The following is a 26,692-nucleotide window of genomic DNA, read 5'->3' on the forward strand; positions in this document are numbered from 1 at the left end:
GGCCCCCTCGGGCTCTGCGCCAATCGGGGCGTAAAGGCCGGGGTCGAACCCCAGTAGAGCAGCAGGGTCTGGGAGCTGAGAGCCCGGCGCGGAGCGGGGCGGGGGCGCGCAGAGGGTGCGCGCGCGGGCGGGCCCCGCCTCGCCGGCTCTCCTCCTCCTCCTCCCACCCGCGGCAGCCGGCCGCTGGGGCGCGCGCTTCCCCTCGCCCCGCTCCCCCCCGGACCCTCCACGTTCCGCAGGGCCTGCCGAGCTCCGAGGCCGTGTGACAGCCCGCCGAGCGGTTCCGGGTGTAGGGTTCACAGGTCAGAGTTGACTCCCTGAAAAGTACAGCCGCTTTGAAATGCAAGATGGCGGCGGCGGGGCGCTGAGAGGCGCGGCGGCCCCTGCAGGTAGCGGCGCGAGCCGGTTCCGGGACGAGCGGGCCGGGGCTTCCCGGGGCTGCTGTGGGGACCGGCAGCGCGGAGCCCGTGGCCGGCGCGCGGCCCGGGAGGGCGAGCGGCGCGCGGACGGGCCGGAGGAGGGCGGCCCCAGGGCAGAGCCCCCAGGACCCGAGCGCCCTCGCGGGTCGCGGGCGGACCTGGCGCTGGGCGTCCGGAGGGGAGGGACCCGGCCGGCCAGCGCCGAGCCTCGCCGCTGGGGACAGACCCTGAGCCCCTTCGCGCTCTCGGGGCTGCACGGCCGGGGCAGGGAGAGCTGCGGGGTGAGGGTGGGCTCTGGAAGGGAAGACCCCAGCCCCCCGCCTGCCGGAGGACTGAGCTACTTGAGGTTGTTGGGGGAGTGAAGACGCAGCTTCCGAGGGGGGTACGCGCGGGATGGAGGACCCCGCCGTGTGGAGGGTCCCGGGAGTGGTCGGGAGCCCTGCCCGGGAGGGGCGTGTGGCCTCGTGGGGACCCCGCCGCCGCAAAGTAAGGGGAGATTCTCTTGCAGGAGTGCGCGCACTGGCACTGGGGTTGGAGCCCGGGAACATTCGGGGAAGGCTGTGCCCCGCGTCAGGAACGCTGCGCACCCGTTTCGGGGCAAGACTCCGAGTTGAGTCCTAAAGAGCTATATTACGTTTTGAGGAGGCCCTGGGACTTAGGGTGAAGTTAATTACGGAGAATGGAAATGTCATCTGGCCCTTTCAGGAGAGAGACGGGGAGGCTAACCAGGGACTTCACCAAGCCCAGGGCCTAAGGGGAACAATCTAATCCTTGCGGGGAATGAAGAGCAGGGAAGAAGATGGGAGAGGAAGCGGGTCTGATGGCGGGGAAGAAGAGCCCTGAGGGATGCTCTGTCCCTGTTTGTTTTCACCAAAGTTCTTGGTAAAGGGACTTGAAGTTCTTTGTTTCAACACGTCCTTCCCACCTCTCCTCTCTGTAGTTAACAGGAAAGAGCAAAACCCCGGCGAAGGAACAGGTACCCTCCTTCGGTATCCTTACGTTGGGGAAGGATCGAGCTGTGGCAGGGAGGGCTTCATTGAGTCACTCCGGTTAGGGGAATTAGGAAGCGAAAGGGGATGGCGAGAGCAGGAATACAGGGAAGAGATCTGCAGAGCCGAATTCCACAGCGCTGTTCTGACATCTCACACCAGCTCTAAAGAAAGCCCTGAGACAAAAAGAAGAAAAAGGGAAAAAACAAAAACAAAAATAAACAAACTAAAAGGGGGGGAGACAAAAACAGAGAAAAACATAAAACCATGAGAAGAGGCTAATCTCTGCGTGCTGGGGAAGGGGGAAATGTAAGGGAAACGGGTGCAGATATAATGTGATTAGGTTGAGATTTCATGTAACTTGAAAAGAAGCACTTCTCTTGTATGTGAAGAGGATAGCAGCAAAGGGGGAAATCACAGGATTGGGAAATAGAGTGGTTCCCAGATAGGGAGAGAGAAGCAGCTTCCCCCCAGGAATAGTGACTGTTGGTTTGGAGTGTGTGTGTTAAGTACCTACATAAATGCACCTTTAGGTTTGTTGGAATCGATCATTGTTTCTCAGTATTTGTCTGCATGCTTTAACTTGTGTTATACAGTGCTGCATGAATTATCTTTGCTTTTGAAAGATTATCCTGAAAAAGTTGTTTTTATGCCAACAGTGAGGATGAACAGGAGCTTGTTCTGACAGGGATGGTGACCCTCCTATATCCATACATTTTATTTCTTAAGTAGCAATTCGGGCTCTTGATTTTAAGCAAAAGAAATGTGAGTGCTGCTAAAGACAATAATGCTCTTAACAGGGTGTAAAAGAAAAAGGGTTTTCATGAATATTTTTTCCCCTCAGTTTCTCTTTCTTACTCTAACCATTTTAAGGCTAAGTATTGAATAGACTAAATTTATGCAAAATAAACTGTGAAATCTTGAGTCTTTTCAATTTGGAAATAATAGCATTTCATGTATCAACGAACCTTTTTGTGAAAGATCCTCTTCACGTGCTTCATTTAGTGATCAGGATGAAAATGAAAAATAAAGACAGATCTGGGTAACTGATGACAGCTGTGATCCATACAATTTCTTGAACCATTCTATTATTTTTTAAAAAGCCTTAACATACTCAATGGAAATGTTTTTAAAAACACATTTCAAGTATAAACTAGTGCAGAGCTGCACATTTGGAACATTTTTCCACGTGTGCTGTCCTTTGGTTTCCCCAGTGCATGTAGCTCTGGTTTCATATTCGCTTCTGAACAGACCAAGCTGGTGAACCAGAGTGGCACTGATGCCAGATGGTTTGAAAATATGCTAAGGCGGAAAACATAAATGTGCCGGCACTGTGAATGCTCATTAGTACATGGCTTTTCCTAATTGCAAGCTGATTATTTCACTGAATTTGGAGGACAGTCCATAAGTGATGTGCCAATTATTTCATCATCGTTCATAATACTTGTATTATAAGTTCTTTTTTAAAATAAACGTGGGCCCTGACCGGGTAGCTCAGTTGATTAAAGCATCATCCCAATACACCAGGCTTGTGGGTTTGATCCCCAGTCAGGGCACGCACAAGAAGCAACCAGTGAATGCATAAATAAGTGGAACAACAAATCAGTGTTTCTTCTCTCTTTCCCTCTTTCCCCCCAACTCAAATCAATAAATATTTTTAAAATGTGAATAATGTTTTTCAACTATTTTATTAATGAGCTTAATGTGGGTTCATTTTGGAGACTTTCTCCCTTTTGTATTATAGTTTACGTTAAAACTAAAAGATGATGTTATGACATATTATACATTTTCTTTTGTGTAATGTTACTTTGGCACAATAATGTGATATTTGGGACTAATTTGCTTTAAATTATAGCTTTATTCTTAAATGGAAGTACCCTTAAATTGTTAAAATGATAACAAATTTAGCTGAGGAAATCACCTTTTCATGTACATTGTAGAACTAGGGATTTTGGGTCAAAAGACTCTCCTGATTTGAATATTAAGAGTGTAGTCATGAGTTAAGCAGACTTGCATGACTGAAGCTGCTGATTACTAATCAGGATATATATATATATATATATATATATATATGAGTTTATATTTTAGAGATCTGTATTTTATACAATTAATTTTAAAGTAAATATTCATGTAATATTTTATTTTATTTATTTTATTGATTTTAAGAGTAATACTCTTTTTTTTTTTTGTATTTTTCTAAAGTTGGAAACGGGGAGGCAGTCAGACTCCCGTATGCACCCGAGCAGGATCCACCCGGCATGCCCACCAGGGGGCGATGCTCTGCCCATCTGGGGCGTTGCTCTGCTGCAATCAGAGGCAGCGCCTGAGGCAGAGGCCATGGAACCATCCCCAGCGCCCGGGCAAACTTTGCTCTAATGGAGCCTCAGCTGTGGGAGGGCAAGAGAGAGACAGAGAGGAAGGAGAGGGGGAGGGGTGGAGAAGCAGATGGGCGCTTCTCCTGTGTGCCCTGGTCAGGAATCAAACCCGGGACTCCCGCATGCCAGGCCGACGCTCTACCACTGAGCCAACTGGCCAGGGCCTCATGTAATATTTTAAAGGTAGTTGCCAGGTTTTGGTCTTAGAGAATACCTAAGAATACTGAATCTTTGTAGTTTCTATGACCAGAATTTCATAATGTATTCAAGAGGTATAAAGATGTTCTTACATATCTTTGGCCTAAACAAATATGATGATGTACTTTGGAGAAGAAATATATGTGAGCTGTTGAAGAATGACATTTATGCAAAGGAGTCCAAAATTGAGTAACTCATATTTTATGCAGGATTTTTGTTTTCAGATTTTAGATTTAGATTTTTTAAAAATATCAAAGCTTATCTAAGAAAATTGAAACACTGATGTGGTAGACATATCATATACATATTTATAATTTTAAGTAAAATAATTTAGTCACTAAATTTTAGTGATTTCATATTTACCATACGATTTCTGTCTTTCCCCCTTCCCAAAGGTCTTTCTCTTTTTTTCAATGGTTGGGAGGAATGAAAGGAGATAGAGATTCTGACGTTTCTCAGTATTTCACTCACAGTTACGTTTTTCTTCTATGTAAGCCTGTTTCCTTTACTTTCCAATATCGTCAGAAAGAAGTTTGTTTAAAACTCTTCTGGGCATGGACTGTACTTGGGAATGGGGGATTGTGAAAAGAGAACAATTTTTCTTCATTATAAAGATAAGATTTTTTTACATCAGAGGTTTGTTAGTTGTATGAAACACCCCTTAAAATCTTAAAATGTGTCATAGACAAATGATTCCTCAGAAGCTGAGGGCAGAGAAAGTAGTGTATGCTGGAGTGGGGGGGGTATGTGTGAATTATGATTGATTAATGTCTACCTGGTAAAGCCAACTTACTCTAGCATCGTTTAATATGCTGAAAGGTGTGAAATGGAAAATAAAATTGATTATTGCCCAGACTTTTAAAATATTTCATACTGTTTCAACATTTAACAACTATTAAACAAAGACTTCCTTTGTTTTATAAGTTATGGTTAATACCTAACTAAATAAAAGTCAGAAAAATCTAATTGTAAACTTATAACACCAAGAAATATTCCAAACCCTTTACGTGTGTGATTTCTTTCAATCCTCACAGCAACCCTATTAAATAGGTACTATTATTATTAGCCCCATTTTACAGATGAGGGAACTATGGCACAGACAGGCTAAGTCGCTTGTCTAAGGCCACACAGCTAGAAATGACAGAGGTGGAATTTGAATCCATGCCATCTGGTTCCAGAACCCAAGTGCTTCATCTTTTTTTGCAATCCATCCTCTACCAATACAACTCATCTGTTTTATTGTAGAATGTATACAGTTCAGATGACTTAATTTTTGAAGTTCATGCTAATCGTAAATTTAAAAAATATAATGTGGCCTGACCGGGCGGTGGCGCAGTGGATGGAGTGTTGGACTGGGATGTGGAGGACCCAGGTTTGGGACTCCGAGGTTGCCAGCTTGAGTGTGGGCTCATCTGGTTTGAGCAAAGCTCACCAGCTTGGACCCAGGGTCTCTGGCTCGAGCAAGGGGTTGTTTGGTTTGCTGTAGCCCCCCGTCAAGACACATGTGAGACAGCAATCAATGAACAACTAAGGTGTTGCAACGAAAAACCAGTGACTGATGCTTCTCATCTCTCTTTGTTCCTGTCTGTCTCTCTCTCTGACTCTCTCTCTGTCTCCGTAAAAAAAAAAAAAAAAAAAAAAGATACTGTGAATTAGAGAGAAGTGTTTAAAGTAATCCCAGTATAAGGAACTGAAGTAACATCAGGAATGTATGCTTTTCACCCAGAAGTATGGAGAAGCGTATCTCTTGCTCCTCTAGTTTCTTTGTGCCTTCACACGTCTGGCTCTTCTCAAGAGACGCCCCTTCAGTAAAACATCTTGCAATTACCGTGTGATTTAAGAGTGGATTCAAATAGGTTACCAATTTCCTATAACATTAATAATTCATTTTGGAAAATAACCTCCCCTCTTTGGCAGCTGTTTCCTATCTTCTCTTCTAGCCCACATCCTGTAGATGGATGGCTAAGGAGAGCGGAACAAGGAGATACCAGGAAATGAAATTGTAGAGTCCCAGGCTGCAGAGATAACAGGATGCTCCACTGCACTTACCAGGAAAATGCTCTTTTGCTTTTCATGAAAATAGTGTAACTATTCAAGCTACACTTTAACTTCACCTAGAAGTATTTTATTAAATGATTGGTGGATTTACATTATTTTTTTTCCTTCTTTTCCAAGTGAGAGAAGGGTGGGGATATAGAGAGACAGACTCCTGCATGTGCCCCAACCAGGATCCACCTGCAACACTCCCATCTGGGGCCAATGCTTACAACCAAACAATTTTTAGCACCTGAGGCAGAGGCTCCACGGAGCCATCCTCAGTGGCCTGGGCCAATCTGCTCAAACCAATTGAGCCATGACTGCAGGGGGAGGGGGGAGAGAGAGAGAAAGAGAGAAGGGGGGGGGAGAAGCAGATAGTTGCTTCTCCTGTGTGCCCTGACCCAAAATCGAACGCAGGACATCCACATACCAGGTTGATGCTCTACCACTGAGCCAACCAGTCAAGGCCTGGATTTACATTATTTCTTGACCTAAGAGGGCTCGTTGTGAGCTTGTCTATAATATTGGCAAGAATCAAAGGATAAAGTATTAGGGGGAAATCATCTTCCTGAATACTCATTCACCATGGTTACAGGCTTTCGGCGCTTAAAGAGCAACAAAAATGATTCAACCTTTCAAAAGCATTATTTCCTGTTATTTAATAACAGAAACAATTACAGTTTTTATTAAATTTTCCTGATTGATTTAACTGAGTAATATACCACAACATTTTTGGACACAGATTTGAGTTTTCAGAGAATGATTTTCAGTTTGTTTGTACAATTTAATGTTTCACAATGCATTGATTGAAAAGACATTTGGAAAAAAGAAAAGACATTTGGTCGTAGTTCTCTTGCAAAAACAAGAGTTAAACACCAGTTATTCTATTAGATATCACATTTTTTTTCTTTTTTTTTTTTTTTTTTTTTTGTATTTTTCTGAAGCTGGAAACAGGGAGAGACAGACAGACTCCCGCATGCGCCCGACTGGGATCCACCCGGCACACCCACCAGGGGCTACGCTCTGCCCACCAGGGGGCAATGCTCTGCCCCTCTGGGGCGTCGCTCTGCGTGACCAGAGCCACTCTAGCGCCTGGGGCAGAGGCCAAGGAGCCATCCCCAGCGCCCGGGCCATCTTTGCTCCAATGGAGCCTCGGCTGCGGGAGGGGAAGAGAGAGACAGAGAGGAAGGAGGGGGTGGGGGTGGAGAAGCAAATGGGCGCCTCCCCTATGTGCCCTGGCCGGGAATCAAACCTGGGTCCCCCGCACGCCAGGCCGAAGCTCCACCGCTGAGCCAACCGGCCAGGGCCTATTAGATATCACATGTTTAGGGGTAGAGTGCCACTAGTTATTTAAGTGGTACTGGCTTATTGCCAGAATTAATAATCCCCTCTATTCCAATTAAGATACAGATATCAGTTGGTTTATGTAGAAACATATAGATACCTGTATATACCTCTTTCTAGCTCATGCTTTAAATTTTCTTTCATAACTTTTGTGTAGTAATTCTTTACAATTCCCTATTTCTTAATCTTAGCTTTCCTATGAAATTCTGCATATATTCACATTTTGAAAATTTTTATTAAAAATAGCATAATAGTGACTTGGTGGTTTTATATAACATAGAATTTTTTAATGTGTAGTCTTCAATTTTTGTATTTCTTACTAATATTGGGTTTGGCATTTAGGAAGGGGGGGTGGAGAAGCAAATGGGCGCTTCTCCTATGTGCCCTGGCCGGGAATCGAACCCGGGTCCCCCGCACGCCAGGCCGACGCTCTACCGCTGAGCCAACCAGCCAGGGCCAAAATTACATTTATTTTTAAAGAGCCAAGGCATAAACTTGAAAGTTTCCTAACCAAGACTGAATCATATCTAGAATAATAAAGTGCTGTTACTTTTTTGTAGGAGATGGCAGATAGGTACTTTGGACCTGTTGGTAATGATGGCCTGAGCTAAACACCTCCTAATTTGAAGAGACACCCTTCCGTGTCAAAGAACAGAATGCTGAGGAAGCTATGGCAAGTATGTGTTCCATTGTTTCGTTTATGTAAAACTCCAGGTACTGAATGTGCTCACTTCAGATTCCCTGACACTATGTTGGGCTAAAATTTTAAAAGCTTTTATTAAAGCAGCAGATTTATTCCTAACACTTGTTTAAGAAATGTACTTTCAAACTTTAAAAAATAAAGGTGTGTTGGTTGCTTTAATTTCAGAAGAAACAGCATTACACTTCATAACAAATCTGTGTGCTATATTTATAGTTGACTTTTCAATTTATATTTGCTGAATTTCTCTGTTTCAGGCACTGTAGCAGGTACTATGGTAACAGTGGTAAATAAGACAAATGAAAGTTGTGAGGGCAGAGATGTTTAATGTGGAGAAACTGATCCAGAAATTTTACTGTTCTTTTGCCTATACCCAGAAAAATGCTTCAAGAACAAGTCCTGAAAAATATTTTTTCAATATATAGTCTGCTAATAATAATTATAATTATAAAATTAGGATATGAATAAAGATTTTAGGTTAAATGTACCATTATTTAAATATTTGAATATATTTTACATAATTACACTTATGTTTTACTTACCTGCTAATATATTGGCTTGTATAAGAAGCATTAAATTATATAATATACTCTGAAATATTTATACTTTAGTTCAGTTGTTATTTTAGATGATTCCAGAAAGTACTAAGGAAGATTACATAACCATTCATATGGTGGTTCACTTTCATTTTTTTTTTTTTTTTTTTTCCAGAGGCAGAGATAGACAGGGACAGACAGACAGGAACAGAGAGAGATGAGAAGCATCAATCATCAGTTTCTCGTTGCGCGTTGCGACTTCTTAGTTGTTCATTGATTGCTTTCTCACATGTGCCTTGACTGTGGGCCTTCAGCAGACCGAGTAACCCCCTGCTGGAGCCAGCGACCTTGGGTCCAAGCTGGTGAGCTCTTTGCTCAAGCCAGATGAGCCCGCGCTCAAGCTGGCGACCTCGGGGTCTCGAACCTGGGTCCTTCCACATCCCAGTCCAACGCTCTATCCACTGCGCCACCACCTGGTCAGGCTCACTTTCATTTTTTAAAATCAATGAGTCCTTACAAGTTGATACTCCCAATCTAATTACTATTATATTTCAAAGTATTTTTAGAAATTGAATGATTATATCCTGAGTGAAATAGGTAATAATTACTGTATTTTATAAAGGGGGAAGAAAACGGACAGAGGAATGATTCCTCTGCCTCAGTGATAATCTCACTTGGAATCAAGAATAGCCTTCTTGCCTGACCTGCGGTGGCGCAGTGGATAAAGCGTCAACCTGGAAACGCTGAGGTTGCTGGTTCAAAACCCTGGCTTCCCGGGTCAAGGCACATATGGGAGTTGATGCTTCCTGCTCCTCCCCTTCTCTCTCTCTCTCTCTCTTTCTCTCTCTCTCTCTCTCTCGTCTTCCCTCTCTATAATAAATAAATAAATAAAATAAATAAAATCTTAAAAAAAAAAGTGGAGATACTTCTAAAAAAAAAAAAAGAAGGAATAGCCTTCTTGTGTCAGACCCTCTGTGAAGGACTTACACACCTCCTTGAGAAAAGTAGGGGAAAGCTATTTTCAGCAGAAAACTACTTTGGAATCATACAAATTTAAATAACAAAGATAGGAGATTTCATTTTAGTGCTAGTTTATGTATCACTCTTAATACGTTACATGCCCCCTACAGACACACACACACACACACACACTCTCTCTCTCTCTCTCTCTCTCTCTCTCTCTCTCTCTCTCTCTCGGACATGCCAGGAGAAGGCGGAAACCTAGGTTGTTAGTGCTTGGAGACCTTTCAAAAGGATACTTCACTCCTCAAATCTTGGGGTAGGGCTTGCCAGGAGAAATCTGTCTGGCTCGGATTCTTCCTTTAATCTTGAGCAGTATTAAGGTCAGCTTTCTCAGGTGGAAAAAACCAGGAAAGAGGATGGAGTTTCTAAACCTGTAAGCCTTAATTAGCATTAACAAAGGAATCTTCAGAAATTAGATTATCTTTGGCCACAATTTTTTAGATGCTTTTATTTTTAACACATGCATTCCTGTCTGTATTCACCTTCATACTTGAATTTTGATTGTCTTGAGAACATTTTAGAAATTTTCTTGACATTTATCTTTAAGTTAATAATTCTAGATTACAGTAACTTAAAAATAGCATTTGTTGTGGATACAAATTTAGGTTCTCAGATATCTCATTTAATTTTTTTTAAAGAACTTAACTGCTATTTCTAAATATTTTTATATTTTAGCTTTGAAAAATGCCTCATGTGTAAAGGCCAAAATATTTTTGTTTAATTTAAAAAAATACATCCTCTAGAACACTTTTTTTATAATTTTTTTCCATGGGGGATATCCTTTGTTTTCATTTGATCCCATTATTCTTTGTTTCTACTATTATTTGAAACATTCTATGATTTTGGGTGGATTTCTAACTTTTAGTTTGAATACAAACATGTAAAAAATAAGTATTTTCAACTGGCTAAACAAAATGACTCAGCAAGAGGGGAGTGAAACTATTTAGAATACAGAGTCCAAAGAACTTTCAGTGTGTGTATGAATCCATATTCCAGTTCCAGTTTATAGATTTCAGCTACCCTAAGAACAGCTTTATTTCATTGGTACTAGGTCAAAACTAACATGATCCTTAAAAATTATAGATATCTTCTAAATGGTCTTATTTGACCCAGGATTGTTATAAAAAACAAAGTTTGTTTTTGTTCACATAAAACCTTACCAAATAACATGCTTTTGTGGCTAACTAGGCCAATAAACTGCTATCTGTTAATCATTTAATTTGAAGTATAAGACAGCCAAAAAAAATAGAGGCTTGGAAATTCAGTGTAGTTATAGCTCTGCTTAACTATAAAATTTTGGACCTTTTTTTTAGTATGAAGCATTGAATTTGAAACAATCCACTTGCTTTTTAGTGCATTCCATTGAGAACTATATTTTAATCTTTTAAAAAATGTTACACTATTAAAGTATAGTTTCTCTTGGAACAGAAACAATAATTCCAAGTTAAAATTTGCATTTGCTTTCTTATGAAGACTAATTCTTTGAATGAATTTCTCTCCCCTGTTTCATTCTTACATGGTCCATAAATTTAGATGTACACTGTTCATGCATAAAACTGACCTGTTACAACAGAATTATAGACGTTGGTAAATATTTGTTGAATATTCATTGCTCTATTTTAATAAGTAGAATGTTTTCTATTGAAAGATTTTAATATTCTAATATTTAAGGAAATTTTATTAGTAAGGAATTTACCATTGAAAGTAATCAACTATAAAGCAAGCACAGTTGTTCTTTATAGCTCCTATATAAATGAATGCTTTGCAAACTAAAATGTATGTTACAATATATAATACAGATATATTTTGAAGGTTTTTTATTTCTTTCCAGCAAATATTATTGGGGCCTTGATTGGCACTGTATTGGGCCCTGGAGAGAGCTAAACAGACATTCTTTCTGACCACGTAAGGACTGCTATTAGAACTGTCCAAAATTTTTATACTGTGATGAAATAAATTTTGCTTTCATTAAATGCTTTTCTGGAGAGAAACTTTGTTGTAATTATTTTGGCAAGTGTAGAGTCATGAATTGATTAAGGAGCAACCTACGCTCAGGAGACCAGCCAGGGTGCAGACAGAACCATGGCAACTGGCTTGGCCGAGGCTTACCCTGGGGATGCTGGGTCCCCTGGAGGCCTCCTAGGACCAGTCTCGACTCTTAGACCTGCGGCAGGAGCTCCAGAACATATCTGGAATACATCTGAATGCTATACAGAAATGACCATAGAAAGATTTTAGTCTGCAATTTTCAGGCATTGAAACTATTTTTTGTAATAGTTTATGATAAAGCAATATTATAACAATTATAAAGAAAACTTGTAAATACTATACACAAAAATTTCACCCATCTCATGTGAAATTTTATTTGTTTATATTCTCATCTAGTTTTTACCCACATGCATACATATTTTCCCCAAGTAATTTCATAAGTATATGCAAATTTTGTTTGATTTAAAAAAAACAAGTAAATGGGTAATTTTTTCATATTCCTTAATTACTCTTTTGATGGCAGTATAACAATTGATTTGATTGGTTGCTTTTTACCATATTTCTCTACTGAAAGGTAACTGAAAATAGTTTTTAAATGTAACTATATTTACAGTGCTAGATGCATTTAGAGTATATATATTTTTTTATTGGCAGACTTCACTTTAATTGTGTGTTTTTTTAATTATTTTTTATTTTATTTTTTTACAGAGACAGAGAGAGAGTCAGAGTGAGGGATAGACAGGGACAGACAGACAGGAACGGAGAGATGAGAAGCATCAATCATCAGTTTTTCATTGCGCATTGCGACACCTTAGTTGTTCATTGATTGCTTTCTCATATGTGCCTTGACCACGGGCCTTCAGCAGACCGAGTGACCCCTTGCTTGAGCCAGCGACCTTGGGTCCAAGCTGGTGAATTTTTGCTCAAACCAGATGAGCCCACGCTTAAGCTGGCGACCTCGGGGACTCCAACCTGGGTCTTCTGCATCCCAGTCTGACACTCTATCCACTGCGCCACCGCCTGGTCATTCAAATTGTGTTTTCTAAAATCTTTTTTTCTTATTTTATATATGGAGAGAAACAACGATTTGTTGTTCCACTTATTTGTGCATTCACTGGTTGCTTCCTGTGTGTGCCCTGACCGGGGATCAAACCTGCAACCTTGGTGTTTTAGGACAGTGCTCTAACCAGCTGAGCTACCCGGCCAGGGCACTTTAATTGTGTTTTAATTACAAAGCCATTTCACTACTCAGTTGTGCAACTGAACTTTAACCCTTTTATACAGGTAAATAGTGCAAGATTATCCAAATTGATTTTGAGTTCTGTTTCTAGTTGATCTTCAAATAGAAGATAAAATGTCTGTCAGCTAATAGTGATTTCTGTGTGGCAATTTCCCCATCCCAGCCCCACTGCACATTATTGATAAAGGAGATGAATGAAAATCACACGATAGAAATTCTTCCTTGGTATTTTTACTCCTTCTGCTTTTCAGTGCAGTCTGTGTGGTCTGGCAGCTCATTGAGTTCCTGGAGAGAGGGGAAAGGAAAGACAGGGATGCTAAGTACACAGTATTCCGTCTCCCAAAAGAAATGTTCAGGGCCTGGAAATGAGCAGTAATTAGTTGCCTACTGCGGATCACAGTAGAGAAGCGTTTTGTTCCCATCAGCCTCTGAGGTAGCTCCCACTATTCTTCCTGCCTCCAGGGCAGCCTTCTGTTTCTTTTCTAGAAGCCTCCCACAGTGTGCGCATATCATCCGATGCTTCCTCACGGCATTGGTAGTTATTCTAAGTCATTGTTTACTGGCTCTTTTCCTTGCTCAATGGCTAGCTCACCACTGTATGTCTAGTGCCTAATACAGTGCCTGGCACATGGTTGACATTCAACAAATAGTTGTGGAATGAATTTGTTGAAGAGTCTTGGTTTGATAGGTGGCAAAACTGAGGTTGATACTGAGAAACTTTTCCAACTATCTGACAACCAAGTGACAGAGGAGACTCCAAAACCTGTAGTTTCACCTTATACCACAGTGCCTCCATGAGCTTATTCCTCTAGGCCTGGGTTACTTCTTCCATAAAAATAGGGTGATTTCTCTGAGGCCCTTGCTTCCCCCCGAGTTCTGACTTTTCATAGGATGCCGAGGAGGCCTCAGTGTGTGCTGTGGTCTGTGCTTAGGTATGTACTGGACAGGGATGATTGCAGAATTGAGCCGCTGGACCACATCTTGAGGCTCTTCTGGGAATTCTCAGTCTCCCTTTAGAAATATGTTAAATATTTTACTGACTCTGATTTAGTTGGCAAAATGTGAACAGTTTTAGGAGTAAAGAGGAAACAGTCTATATATATATATATATATATATAGTTGGGTATAGAAGTAACCTGAGGTTTGGGCAGTCTGTAATATCCAAGATAATCAGATTTTTAGGTTTTTACATTAATGAAGACTTTTTTTTCAAGCCTCTCTTTAAGTAGCTTACTTAAATTTAACTATATTGCTTTAAAAAGAAAAAAGCACAGTCGTGTGTATATACATCATTAGATTGTAATGTAATGTATGAATGTTTTGTAATTTTCATGACTTTAGCAAAAAAATGTTTAAGTTTTTTTTTTAATTTTTATTTATTTTTTACAGAGACAGAGAGTAAGTCATAGAGAGGGATATACAGGGACAGACAGACAGGAATGGAGAGAGATGAGAAGCATCGATCATTAGTTTTTCATTGCGCGTTGCAACACCTTAGTTGTTCATTGATTGCTTTCTCATATGTGCCTTGACCACGGGCCTTCAGCAGACTGAGTAACCCCTTGCTGGAGCCAGCGACCTTGGGTTCAAGCTGGTGGGCTTTTCCTCAAACCAGATGAGCCTGCACTCCAACTGGAGACCTCGGGGGTCTCGAACCCGGGTCGTCTGCATCCCAGTCCAACGCTCTATCCACTGCGCCACCGCCTGGTCAGGCTGTTTAAGTTTTTAAAATGTGTTTATATCTGCTTAAATTCTTACAAACTGACTATTCTGAGTTAATAAGCTATAAGGAAGAGAAATATAGTAATAATTTGGTAGCATGTTCCTATTATTATGCTAGGTAAGATAAAAAAGTTTAACCCAAGAGTTAGAGAACCAGAACAACAGAGACGTTAGCTTCTCGGGCTTCTCTTCTGTGTCTCTCGGTACTGGCTACTCCGTCCTGCGCCTGGGTGCCTGCCCTGGGTCTGACTTCTGCAGTGAGACAGCTTAAAAGGACACCTTGCATTCACTTCAGATTAGTTTTCCAATTTCATGGCTCAGCACTGGCAAGCTGGGAGGATTTTTGATGAAACTGAGATATTATCTCAAAAGCATTTGGCCCTGGCCGGTTAGCCAGCGGTAGAGCGTCGGCCTGGTGTGCGGGGGACCTGGGTTTGATTCCCGGCCAGGGCACATAGGAGAAGCGCCCATTTGCTTCTCCACCCCCCTCCTTCCTCTCTGTCTCTCTCTTCCCCTCCCGCAGCCCAGGCTCCATTGGAGCAGGGATGGCCCCGGCGCTGGGGATGGCTCCTTGGCCGCTGCCCCAGGCGCTAGAGTGGCTCTGGTCGCGGCAGAGCGACGCCCCGGAGGGGCAGAGCATCGCCCCCTGGTGGGCAGAGCATCGCCCCTGGTGGGCGTGCCGGGTGGATCCCGGTCGGGCGCATGCGGGAGTCTGTCTGACTGTCTCTCCCTGTTTCCAGCTTCAGAAAAATGCAAAAAAAAAAAAAAAAAGCATTTACGTTTTTAAGGCAAAGGCCATCAAACACATCTCTGAACCCATCAGAGGTAGAAGTAGGGATTGTAGGATCTATGGGAGGGAGTCAGGAAGTAGTTCAGCCTCTTGATTTCTCTAATCAGACAGCTCCTCTTTTATCTGTTTAGCACTGGGGCTTCTCATAGAATTTTGTTAGAAGAAAGGGCCCCCTTGCTTACAATAAAACATTTGAAAACCACCACTTTCAGGAAAGATAGTTTCAGGGGAAAAAACTATCTTTGACATTAAAAATTTTATTTTTCAATTACAGTTTACATTCAGTATTATTGTGTTTTAGTTTCAGGTGTATGCCTAGTGGTTAGTCATGTACTTTACAAAGTGATCGCCCCCCCCCATATTTCCAGTGTAGTTATTACAGTATTGACTGTTATTCCCTATGCTGTAGTGTACATCCTATGACTGTTTTGTAACTACCAATTTCTACTTCGTAATCCTGTCACCTTTTCCATCCAGTCCTCCAATCCCCTTCCCCTCCGGTAACCATCAGCGTGTTCTTTTTGTCTATTAATGTCTCTGTTTTGTTGTTCATTTAGATTGTCCTTTAGATTCCATATATAAGTGAAATCATATGGTATTTGTCTTTCTCTGACTGACTTATTTTACTTAGCATAATACCCTCTAGGTCCATGCATGTTCTCACAAATGGTAACATATCATTCTTTTTTATGGCTGAGTAATATCCCATTGTGTGTTTTTACCACCACTTTTTTATCCACTCACCTATTGATGGGCACTTGAATTGCTATCATATCTTGTAAATAACACTGCAATGAACATAGGGGTGCATAAATCCTTTTGAATTAATGTTTTGGGTTTCTTCAGGTATATACTGAGAAACGGAATTGCTGGGTCATAAGATAGTTCCATTTTTAATATTTTGAGGACCCCCCATATTGTTTTCCATAGTGGCTATATCAGTCTGCATTCCCACAAACAGTGCATGAGAGTTCCCTTTTCTCCACATCCTCATCAATGCTTGTTTATTGATTTACTGATGATAGCAATTCTGACAGGTGTGTTGGTGATACCTCATTGTGGTTTTAATTTCATTTCTCTGGTGATTAGTAATGTTGAGCATCCTTTCATATGTCTATTGACAATCCACATGTCCTCTTTGCAGAAGTGTCTATTTGGGTCTTCTTCTCATTTTTTAATGGGATTGTTTTTGTTTTGTTTTTCATGTTGAATTGTATGAGTTCTGGATAAATTTTGGATATTAACCCCTTATCAGGTATATATCTTTGACTTTTAGCCATTAGTAGACCCAAATTAACATAATCTGTGATTCTCGGAGAATAACAATCACAAAATAGCTCACTCCCGGCCCTTCATCTCTTCTCCTTCCCTGTCATTGTACTCCTTCCCTTCTTTAAGGCTTCTTGAGGAATTCCCTGTTTCTAATGACAAAATAATCAAACAGCTATGTTAATACTTGAACAAAACAGTAGTGTCCTTATTGAATTGAATAGGAGAGGTGACATTAGCTTAGTTTATATCGTGTAGTTAAGAAATAGTTTCTTCTGGCGTGCGGGGGACCCGGGTTCGATTCCCGGCCAGGGCACACAGGAGAAGCGCCCATTTGCTTCCCCCACCCCTTCCTCTCTGTCTCTCTCTTCCCCTCCCGCAGCCAAGACTCCATTGGAGCAGAGATGGCCCGGGCGCTGGGGATGGCTCCTTGGCCTCTGCCCCAGGTGCTAGAGTGGCTCTGGTCGTGGCAGAGCGACGCCCCGGAGGGACAGAGCATCGCCCCCTGGTGGGCAGAGCGTCGCCCCTGGTGGGCGTTCCGGGTGGATCCTGGTCGGGCGCATGCGGGAGTCTGTTGGACTGTCTCTCCCCGTTTCCAGCTTCAGAAAAATACACACACACAAAAAAAAGAGTTTCTAATTTCAGATTTCTTTATTTTCCTTAGAAATCAAAGAAATTTTATTTTTAAAAAAGAATGACACCTTTGAGAGTAGGGAACTTGACTGTTGATACTACTCTTAATACTAAGCTGATGGTCTTTATTTCACAATATGGGAACTCAGGGATCAAGGGGCAGTTAGTCCAACTTTCCATCTGTGGCTTGGGTTCAACAAAGTATATGCAGCATGTATTTGAATAATCTTAGTGAGAAGGATCTTACCGCCTTCAAAGGCAGTGCAGTGCGTTCTCTTTGGACAGCCCTGTTTTCTACAAATGCTTTTCCCTTTACTGAGTCAGTGTATCTCCTCAGAGATACCTGGTTTTGCTTTATAATCTTCGAAGCAAACCCTTCTCAGTTCAGCAAGGACAAGGATTGTGCTAGTAAATGAACAGTTCTAATTTGTGATAGAGAATAAGATCTCTTACTCCATTTTTATTTCTTGTACATTTCAGAAGTACATCTACTTTAACTGATTTAGCATCAAAATTTTATTTGAAATATTTAAAAAATGTATTTGTACAAACAATGCACTTTTTCTTGATAATTCAAGGTCATTCTTACTAATTTCAGGTACTGTTCTCTATGGTGACGTTGTCATGGTGTGTCTAGTTCTGTAGGACTGCTTTCCTATTCATTCTGATTCAAGTTAATAAACATTTAGTGAGTTCCTACTTCCTGGGTTCTCAAATGCAAAGGGGATATAGAAATGGACCAGAAGTCATCCAAGATACATCAGCTGGAGAGCGTGAGCTTAAAGATATAATGGCTGTTGGCTCAATTCAGAGTGGCAAGGGCTTTGTTATATCTCAGTAAAGCTATACTTAAAAAAAGAAAAAAATAATGAAATATGCACCTATACTGACGGGTTAGTTGTGGGACAGAAATGTAACATTTTTCTACTGCAACACGGTCAGTGCTAAACTAGAAAATAAACCGGGAGGAGGCCAGGCTGAGTTAAAGCCAGAAGGTGGACTGTAAAGCAGACAGATCACCCCACCAAGTGCACAGGCGTGTTCCGGCCTGGGGTCGGCTGCGTTGAGTGTGCCTGGAACAGCAGTCACTGCCGCTGCGCTTGAGCATAAGGGAGTGGGGGTCAGGAGACTGAAGCGGGAGCCAGGCGTGAAGGGAACTGTGTGTGGCTTCAGGAGTCTGGACTTGATTCTTTCAAACACTTTCAGTCAGGAGACTGAGGTGATTAGATGTGCTCTTCAAATTCTAGTAGCATTGTGGAAAATGATTAAGAAGAATATTTCTGAAACGTTGATCATTCATATTCTGTCTATGCTTCTTCGCCATCCTGGGGCGTGCTGTTGGGATGAGACAGACGAGGAGGAAGAAGAGGACATACTGATGGGTTGAATTTCTTATACACTTAATGGCCATAGTTTCTGAGTATATGAGACTGTTTTTTATAGTTTTAAAGTTCCTCCCTTGTTAATGGATTATCATTTCACATTGATACTAGTCTTACCAAAGCAAACTCTTTCCTCGACTTCCCTCCCAATATGTAGAGCTAGCTGAAAAATCCAAGTGGACAGTCTGTGTGCTGCCCCTTGAGTACAGCACACAACCTTCAGTGAGGGCTTGGAGTCATCTATTCTGACTCTTCGAGGACATTTTTCCTGGGCTGGTCTTACTCTAGATCTAGTTATAAACTGAGCTATCCAACAACTTCATACAAATGAAATATAATTGTAATTTGTCTAAAAGATCATAATCACTCATTTAAAAAACATTTTTACATCTATTTTAATGTAGGTGATTGGAGTTGTGCTTCAAAAATTTCAGCAATTCAACAGTCTTTTATCTGACAACAATAAGCTCTAAACTTGATTGCACCATGAAAAAGCTGCTAATGAGACTTGTTGAGCACAAAAACAGACTTGAAGAATCAAAAGCCATTGTTTTCAAATGAAGAATACTGAACAGTTTTAAGCCTCGATGCTTCTCAATCACCACTGAGTTTTCCCCATAACATCAGAATGGCAAGCAGGCGGAAATCCACAACGCCCTGCATGGTCCTTGCCAGTGAACAGGATCCAGACCTCGAGCTGATATCAGATGTGGATGAAGGGCCTCCTGTACTCACGCCGGTGGAAAACACCAGAGCAGAGAGCATCTCAAGTGACGAAGAAGTTCACGAGTCTGTGGATTCTGACAATCAGCAAAATAAAAAAGTCGAAGGTGGCTATGAATGTAAATATTGTACTTTTCAAACTCCAGACCTAAATATGTTTACTTTTCATGTGGATTCAGAACATCCCAACGTAGTGCTAAATTCCTCCTATGTTTGTGTTGAATGCAATTTTCTTACCAAAAGGTATGATGCACTTTCGGAGCATAATCTGAAGTACCACCCAGGAGAAGAGAATTTTAAGTTGACTATGGTGAAACGCAATAACCAGACAATCTTTGAACAAACCATAAACGATCTGACTTTTGATGGTAGTTTTGTTAAAGAAGAGAACTCAGAGCCAGCTGAATCGACAGAAGTGTCCTCTCCAGGAATATCCATCAGTAAAACTCCCATCATGAAAATGATGAAAAATAAAGTGGAGAACAAACGGATTACAGTCCATCATAACTCAGCTGAGGATGTTCCAGAAGAGAAAGAGAAGGACATCAAACCAGACCATGAAGAAACCGTGGAAAGTCCAAGGTCTTCGGCTTCCGAATCTAATACTAGTACTTCCATTGTCAACAGACTCCACCCCAACGCCGCCAGCACAGTAGTGACCCCCGCCGCAGTTCTTCCAGGCTTAGCACAGGTGATCACTGCTGTGTCCGCTCAGCAGAATTCCAGTTTGATTCCCAAAGTCTTAATCCCAGTCAATAGCATTCCTACCTACAATGCTGCATTGGATAACAACCCCCTTTTGCTTAACACCTATAACAAATTCCCTTATCCAACAATGTCCGAAATTACTGTTCTTTCTGCTCAAGCAAAATACACAGAGGAACAGATCAAGATATGGTTTTCAGCGCAGCGTCTGAAACATGGCGTGAGCTGGACTCCCGAGGAAGTAGAGGAGGCAAGAAGAAAGCAGTTCAACGGAACAGTGCACACCGTACCTCAGACCATAACTGTTATTCCCACACACATTTCTGCGGGGAGTAACGGCCTACCCTCCATTTTACAGACATGCCAAATAGTCGGGCAGCCAGGCCTGGTCCTCACGCAACTGGCTGGGACAAACACCTTGCCGGTAACAGCACCGATAGCCTTGACGGTGGCAGGGGTGCCACATCAGACCAGCGTGCAGAAGAGTCCGGCCCCCGCTGCTCCGCCTGCTGCAGAAACGAAGCCAGCAACGGCGGCAGCCACCCCTCCTCAGCTGGTCAAACATGAAACCGCACTGGCAAACCCTGATTCCTTTGGCATCCGGGCCAAAAAGACTAAGGAGCAATTGGCAGAATTGAAAGTCAGCTACCTTAAAAATCAGTTTCCCCATGACTCCGAAATTGTCAGACTTATGAAAATCACAGGCCTGACTAAAGGAGAGATTAAAAAATGGTTTAGTGACACGAGGTACAACCAGAGGAATTCAAAGAGTAACCAGTGCATACATCTCAACAACGATTCCTCCACCACCATCATCATAGACTCCAGCGATGAAACCACGGAGTCCCCAACTGCTGTTACTGCGCAGCACAAACAGTCCTGGAATCCCTTCCCCGACTTCACTCCCCAGAAGTTTAAAGAGAAGACAGCAGAGCAGCTGCGGGTCCTTCAGGCAAGTTTTCTCAACAGCTCCGTATTGACAGATGAAGAATTAAATAGGTTAAGAGCGCAAACCAAACTGACCAGGAGGGAGATTGATGCTTGGTTTACAGAGAAAAAGAAATCAAAAGCTTTAAAGGAAGAAAAAATGGAAATAGATGAAACTAATGCAGGTAGTTCCAAAGAAGAAGTGGGAGAAACTTCTCCCGGAGATGAACCTGGCGCCCCTAAGTCAGGGAGTACAGGCAAGATATGTAAAAAAACACCTGATCAGTTGCACATGCTCAAAAGCGCATTTGTCCGAACGCAGTGGCCATCCCCAGAAGAATATGACAAGTTGGCCAAAGAAACTGGGCTTGCTAGAACAGACATAGTGAGTTGGTTTGGGGATACCCGTTATGCTTGGAAAAATGGAAACTTAAAATGGTACTACTACTATCAAAGCTCCAACTCGAGTAGCATGAATGGTCTGTCTTCCCTTAGGAGAAGGGGGAGAGGGAGGCCCAAAGGAAGGGGAAGAGGAAGGCCACGCGGGCGGCCCAGAGGAGGCAAGAGAATGAACAACTGGGACAGGGGACCATCACTTATCAAGTTTAAAACTGGAACTGCAATACTTAAGGATTATTACCTGAAGCACAAATTTCTTAATGAGCAAGACCTCGATGAGCTTGTTAACAAGTCACATATGGGCTATGAGCAGGTGAGAGAATGGTTTGCCGAAAGACAGAGAAGATCTGAGTTAGGGATAGAATTATTTGAGGAAAACGAGGAGGACGATGAAGTTATTGATGATCAGGAAGAGGATGAAGAAGAAACAGATGATAGTGACACTTGGGAACCCCCACAACATGTGAAGCGGAAGCTTTCTAAATCAGATGACTGAAATGTAAGTTTTTAATCTGAGTATATATTCCTCCACCACACGCATGTAGAACAGCTGCCTGCTTTTAGTTTCTTTCTAAGCTAGTTTCTCTTTTACCTCATACGGTGTTACGAGTATAGCCAAGACATATATAATTATCATGTGTAGTCCAATTATGATTATTATGTAGAGTTTAATGTTGCTTTAATTATCCTTTAAATGAAATGTTTCTTACTTTGTTTTAAGGGAAAGTTGCCCGTTCTCTGAGAAGGGAGACTGGTGGGAGGGAAGGAATTCACAAATGTGAAAGATAACTAAAATGTATTTTTTTGCAACCCTCCTTTTCACTAAACCTTCATTTTTTGCCTATTTAAGGAAAGAATTCAAAAACGAACACTAAAAAGAAGGGGAAATGTATACCGAAGGAAAGACTTGCCACAGGGGTGAGGATGGCTCAGTTTTAGGAAACTAGGTGAAATGGGTATTTTTTTATTCATTGTATTGCCCCCCCCAAACTATTAAATTTTAACTAGAGTTTAAAATGCTTTATGTATTAAAATTACTCAATATTTTTTTCTTTTAAAAGCCAAAGGTCTGTTTTAGGCTATATATAAACTCCATGTTTGCTTAGGTGGCATCTGTTTTTGAAAACTGTAATATAAATTATTTCTCTTTTAAAAATCAAAAGGTAAACAACAGATTTGCTATAAATTAACTCAGTTGCCTAAAATGTCTTTTCATTCTTTGATATAAAACAAGCCTGCTACCAGCAGAAACACTGTATTTGGTTAAAATATCTCCCTTTAGTCATAAAAGTGCCAGGTTTGGCATATTCCTTAAATCTTCATCCTTTATAGGTTGCATTAATTAAAATTTCACTGTAGTTGCAAATCAGATCCCAGATTTGGAGTTATCACTTCAGTTCTTAATACTTACGGAATTCAGTAGCATAGTATTCCTTACTTACTTTTGGCTTTGCAGTGTTCCAGGATAAAACTACACTTTTTAAAAAAACAATGCAGTTCTCCTGAAGTGTCTGTATATGTCTACCAGTCCCAAACATCTTGTGACGCAGAAATCACTGCAGTGCTGTCAGACCGTGAGGAGGAACGGTGCCCAGACCCTCCTGATCGAAGCACATATTTATGAATTGCCTTAGCTTCTCACATCCCTCTCCCCTCCTCCATTTTTATGCTCTGATTCTGCACAGTATCTCCTTCCTTCCCTCACGCCTTCCTCCCTGGTTTTATTTATTTTTGTGATAACAATTACTTATAGAGAAGTTACTATGTACCCGGCACTATTCTTACTTCTTAGCAATCTTTTTCCAGGTTTTCTTTTCATTAACATTTTTTTTTTCAGGCAGAGAAACAGATGAAACTAAATATGAACCTACTTTTGAATAAATCTCATTCAGGTTATAGATGAAACGTACTGTAAGTCACAAGTTCAACAGTTTTGTACAGCTGTCTCCGGAAGCGCAGTTCTCCATTTCCTAATGTCAGACATCTTCAGGACAGGCTTTCTTCTGACCCAGATACATCAAATATTTTTAACAGGCATTTTTTCATTGCTAAACACAAGAATGTGCTCTCAGCCAAGATTAAATCAACAAAATTTTTGCCACAAGGAATTGTTGTTGTAGTAACCTCTGCAGTGATTTTGTAGGGAATTACTATCTTCTAAAAATAATGTGAACTCTTGTATAATTTAGTTTGACCTTACTTTAAGTGTGTGTGGATAATCCTTATGTTATATATTAATACTCTAGTAGGTACCATGGTCAAAAAATTCACACAAAGTCACAGCTTTCAAAAAATTGTGTCATACATGTTATACATGTATGTTTGTGGTATGTATACAGGTTTGCCTTCCTTTTAAAATATGCCAAAGTCTAAAATGATGAAAGACATTAATTAGCAAGCATTGACTTAAAATAATTTTTCATCTTATAAAAGGATTCACTGTAAGTTTCCTCTTAAGTAGTTATTTTTTCATTTAAATATAGTTCAACTTACAAAAAAAAGTAACCAAAACCTTTCCAAAATAGCACACAGTAAGATACTGCTGGCCCCTTACCCTTGGGGGGTGTTCCAGCGCCCCCAGTGGGTGTCTGAAACTGCAGCTAGGACCAAGCCCTACATAAACTGTTTTTTTCTATACATAAATACCTCTGATAAAGTTTATATATGAGGCACAGTAAAAGATTAAATAAAGAACAATAGAACAATGATAATATACTGTACTAAAAGTTATGTGAATGTGGTTCTTTCCCTGTTTGTCTCTCTCTGAGAACTGATCTGATAACCCGGAGGGGGACTAAGTGGCAAGCAGGCAGGTAGTGTTAAAGGCGGGGCTGTGCCAGACCGAGGGGAGAGTCACTGCCAGGCAGGACCGGGGGATGGTGTGAGGTTTCATCATGCTGCTCAGAACAGCACGCAATTTAAAATTTATGAATTGTTTATTCTGGAATTTTCCATTTAATATTCTTGGACTGTGGTGGTGGACCACAAGTAACTGAAACCACAGAAAGCGAAACCTTGGATAAGGGGGATATCTGTACATAAGTCTTTTTCCCCCTCAACTTTTATAAGAGTTTATTTGGGCCAAAATAAGGACACATGCCTGGGAGCGAGATCCAAAACGCTGCGTTGTGTTTCCTGTCTTTGGCACAGGCCGCTGTGTACAGCACCTCCTCACTTAGCGTCGTCGGTAGATTCTGGGACTTTAAGCAAAGTGATGTATAAGGAAGCCAGCTGTACCCTAGGCTGATTGATATAAACAAGAGTTAAGTTCCTAAAAAATATAAGTAAAATTTGAAAATTTTAAAAATAAAACTTAAATAGCAGAAAAATAATAGTTAAGTTCCTGCAGCATCTCCTCAATGTTATAACAAAACAATGTTGAACAAATCAGTTATTCGAGGACCTGCTATATTAAATACAAAAAAATAAACCATGAGTTTAGATTTCATAGTTTGTTTATTACAAATACTGACAATGAAATATCTATTTCCTACTAACAATTTTTAAATAAATATTACATGGAGGTGGAAACTATCAGCAAATCTGGTATATGTAAAACACGCAGAGGAGTTGCACACAGAAATGTAGTGCATTATATAAAATACATGGCAAGTGATCTCAGTATTACTACAGAGGATGTGTTTTTGTGGCTAATCTGTGTCATATTTGTTTCTAAAAGTGGTAAACATTAAGATATGGTTTTCTCTAAATTTTTAGTTCTCTTATTATGTTTTTCTTTTATAGCTGCCTGAAACGTTGGAGGAGAATCAATTCTTCAACTCAAGATGTCTGATTTACTGTGAATGGGCCCAATCTTTAATGACACTGAAAACGTTTGGGGGCAGACACATTCTCAAAAAATAGGATCCAATTCCCAAAAGAAATGGAACTTACTGTTGTGCCAAAGTTAAACTACTGCAGCTGGTGAAAGTTCTGCAATGTAAATAGAACACTAATTACAAAACAACTTGTAAAAAATTCAAATTTTAATACAGTACATTTTTATTCTGATACAATGGAGACATTCTGATTCTTAGACTTCTGGAGGGGGTTTAATGACCACTAGAGCTTGTCCTCATATTCTGTCCAGCGTAATACTGTATGTCTAGTGAGATGGGCCTTATTGTCTGTATTCTTTGATATATGTTTTAAGCTTATAGCTTTGAGTGACCAAACATTTTTCAGAGTAAAAATTGTTAGAAACAGGAAAAAGACAAACCTGATTTATTTCTGTGTTTTATTTATCAGGCCCTGCATGAAGATAAAAAGTTATGCATGGGCTTATACATTTCCAGTGTAAGTGAAAATACAACCTATTATTGACACATGTTGGAACAATTAAGATTTTGTGGTATCATTGACCCTTAATGATTGGATCTTTCGTGGGTACCACTATTACTACTTGTAATGTTTCTGTTAACTTTTTCATTCAAGGCTGAATTTGCTTTTTATTAAACTGAAGATAATCTACACTGAAGGAGGAAAAGAAACTGGCATAAGAATTTGGATAGGTGAAACTCTGAAATAAATACTGTACCAATCATTTGGAAATCAAATATGTTTGTACAGGTGTCTGATCAGAACTTTCAAGAATCATTGTTCAGTGAAATTCTACTTTGTGTAACAATTTCAGTGAATAGAGAAAAAATTCTGAATTGATCATAATGAGGTAAAAGTTAGCTTTTCACTAATGAATCATGGGAGTGTCACTGTTAACTCTTGCCCTGTCAGGGGACTGAAAGTTCCTACTAGCTTATAAACTTCGTGAAGCCCGGTGCTGTTCTTTCATGTCGAGAAGGACCTTTTCTTTCGTGACTATAGGACCATTTTTCAAAATGTGCTTTTCTCATAGAAGAAATGTTCGGTTCAGTTAGCTTTGGATTTTAAAGTGTGTTTTGTTTTTGTTTTTCTGAATGACCAGATGTAGTGGGCTTGGCCAGTTTAATTTAATGAATAATAAATATTAAGCTCTCGTTTTTACCTAAATGTTTGTCAGCTAATGAAAATGTTATGAAAAAGCCTTGAATATGCATGCTGCTTTCATTTTTGTAAACTTTTCATTTTTTAACTATAGCTTTATTAGTAAATCCAAAATGCTGCAGTTTAGCTGATTTCTTCACTCAGACAGCTGGCATTGTGGGCGGCTTTTTCATACTACTGTTAACTTTTTTTAAAAGAAGCAATGTAAAGACTGTAACAATTTAATGCACTAAACTGTTCTTTCTTTTACACGTTTAAAAACTTCCTAAAGCACTCTGTATTATAATAATTAAATTGCTCCCTTTTTTTAAA

General features: G+C 40.7%; 1 protein-coding gene across 4 annotated transcripts; it reads left to right on the top strand.

The window, feature by feature from the left end:
- On the top strand, window positions 1-26,692 carry ZHX1 (zinc fingers and homeoboxes 1). Of its 4 annotated transcripts, none has more exons than XM_066265733.1 (4): window positions 1-389; window positions 7,923-8,039; window positions 19,051-21,899; window positions 25,145-26,692. In XM_066265733.1, the coding sequence occupies exon 3, from the start codon at window positions 19,275-19,277 to the stop codon at window positions 21,894-21,896; it is 2,622 nt and encodes an 873-aa protein (XP_066121830.1). In that variant the 5' UTR covers window positions 1-389; window positions 7,923-8,039; window positions 19,051-19,274; the 3' UTR covers window positions 21,897-21,899; window positions 25,145-26,692. The 4 variants fall into 4 exon arrangements, with proteins under 4 accessions (XP_066121830.1, XP_066121832.1, XP_066121831.1 ...); XM_066265735.1 differs by having other exon boundaries at window positions 7,923-8,035; XM_066265734.1 differs by having other exon boundaries at window positions 1-302.

The sequence above is a fragment of the Saccopteryx bilineata genome, chromosome 3 (genome assembly GCF_036850765.1).
Source record: "Saccopteryx bilineata isolate mSacBil1 chromosome 3, mSacBil1_pri_phased_curated, whole genome shotgun sequence".
Classification (NCBI taxonomy): Eukaryota; Metazoa; Chordata; class Mammalia; order Chiroptera; family Emballonuridae; genus Saccopteryx; species Saccopteryx bilineata.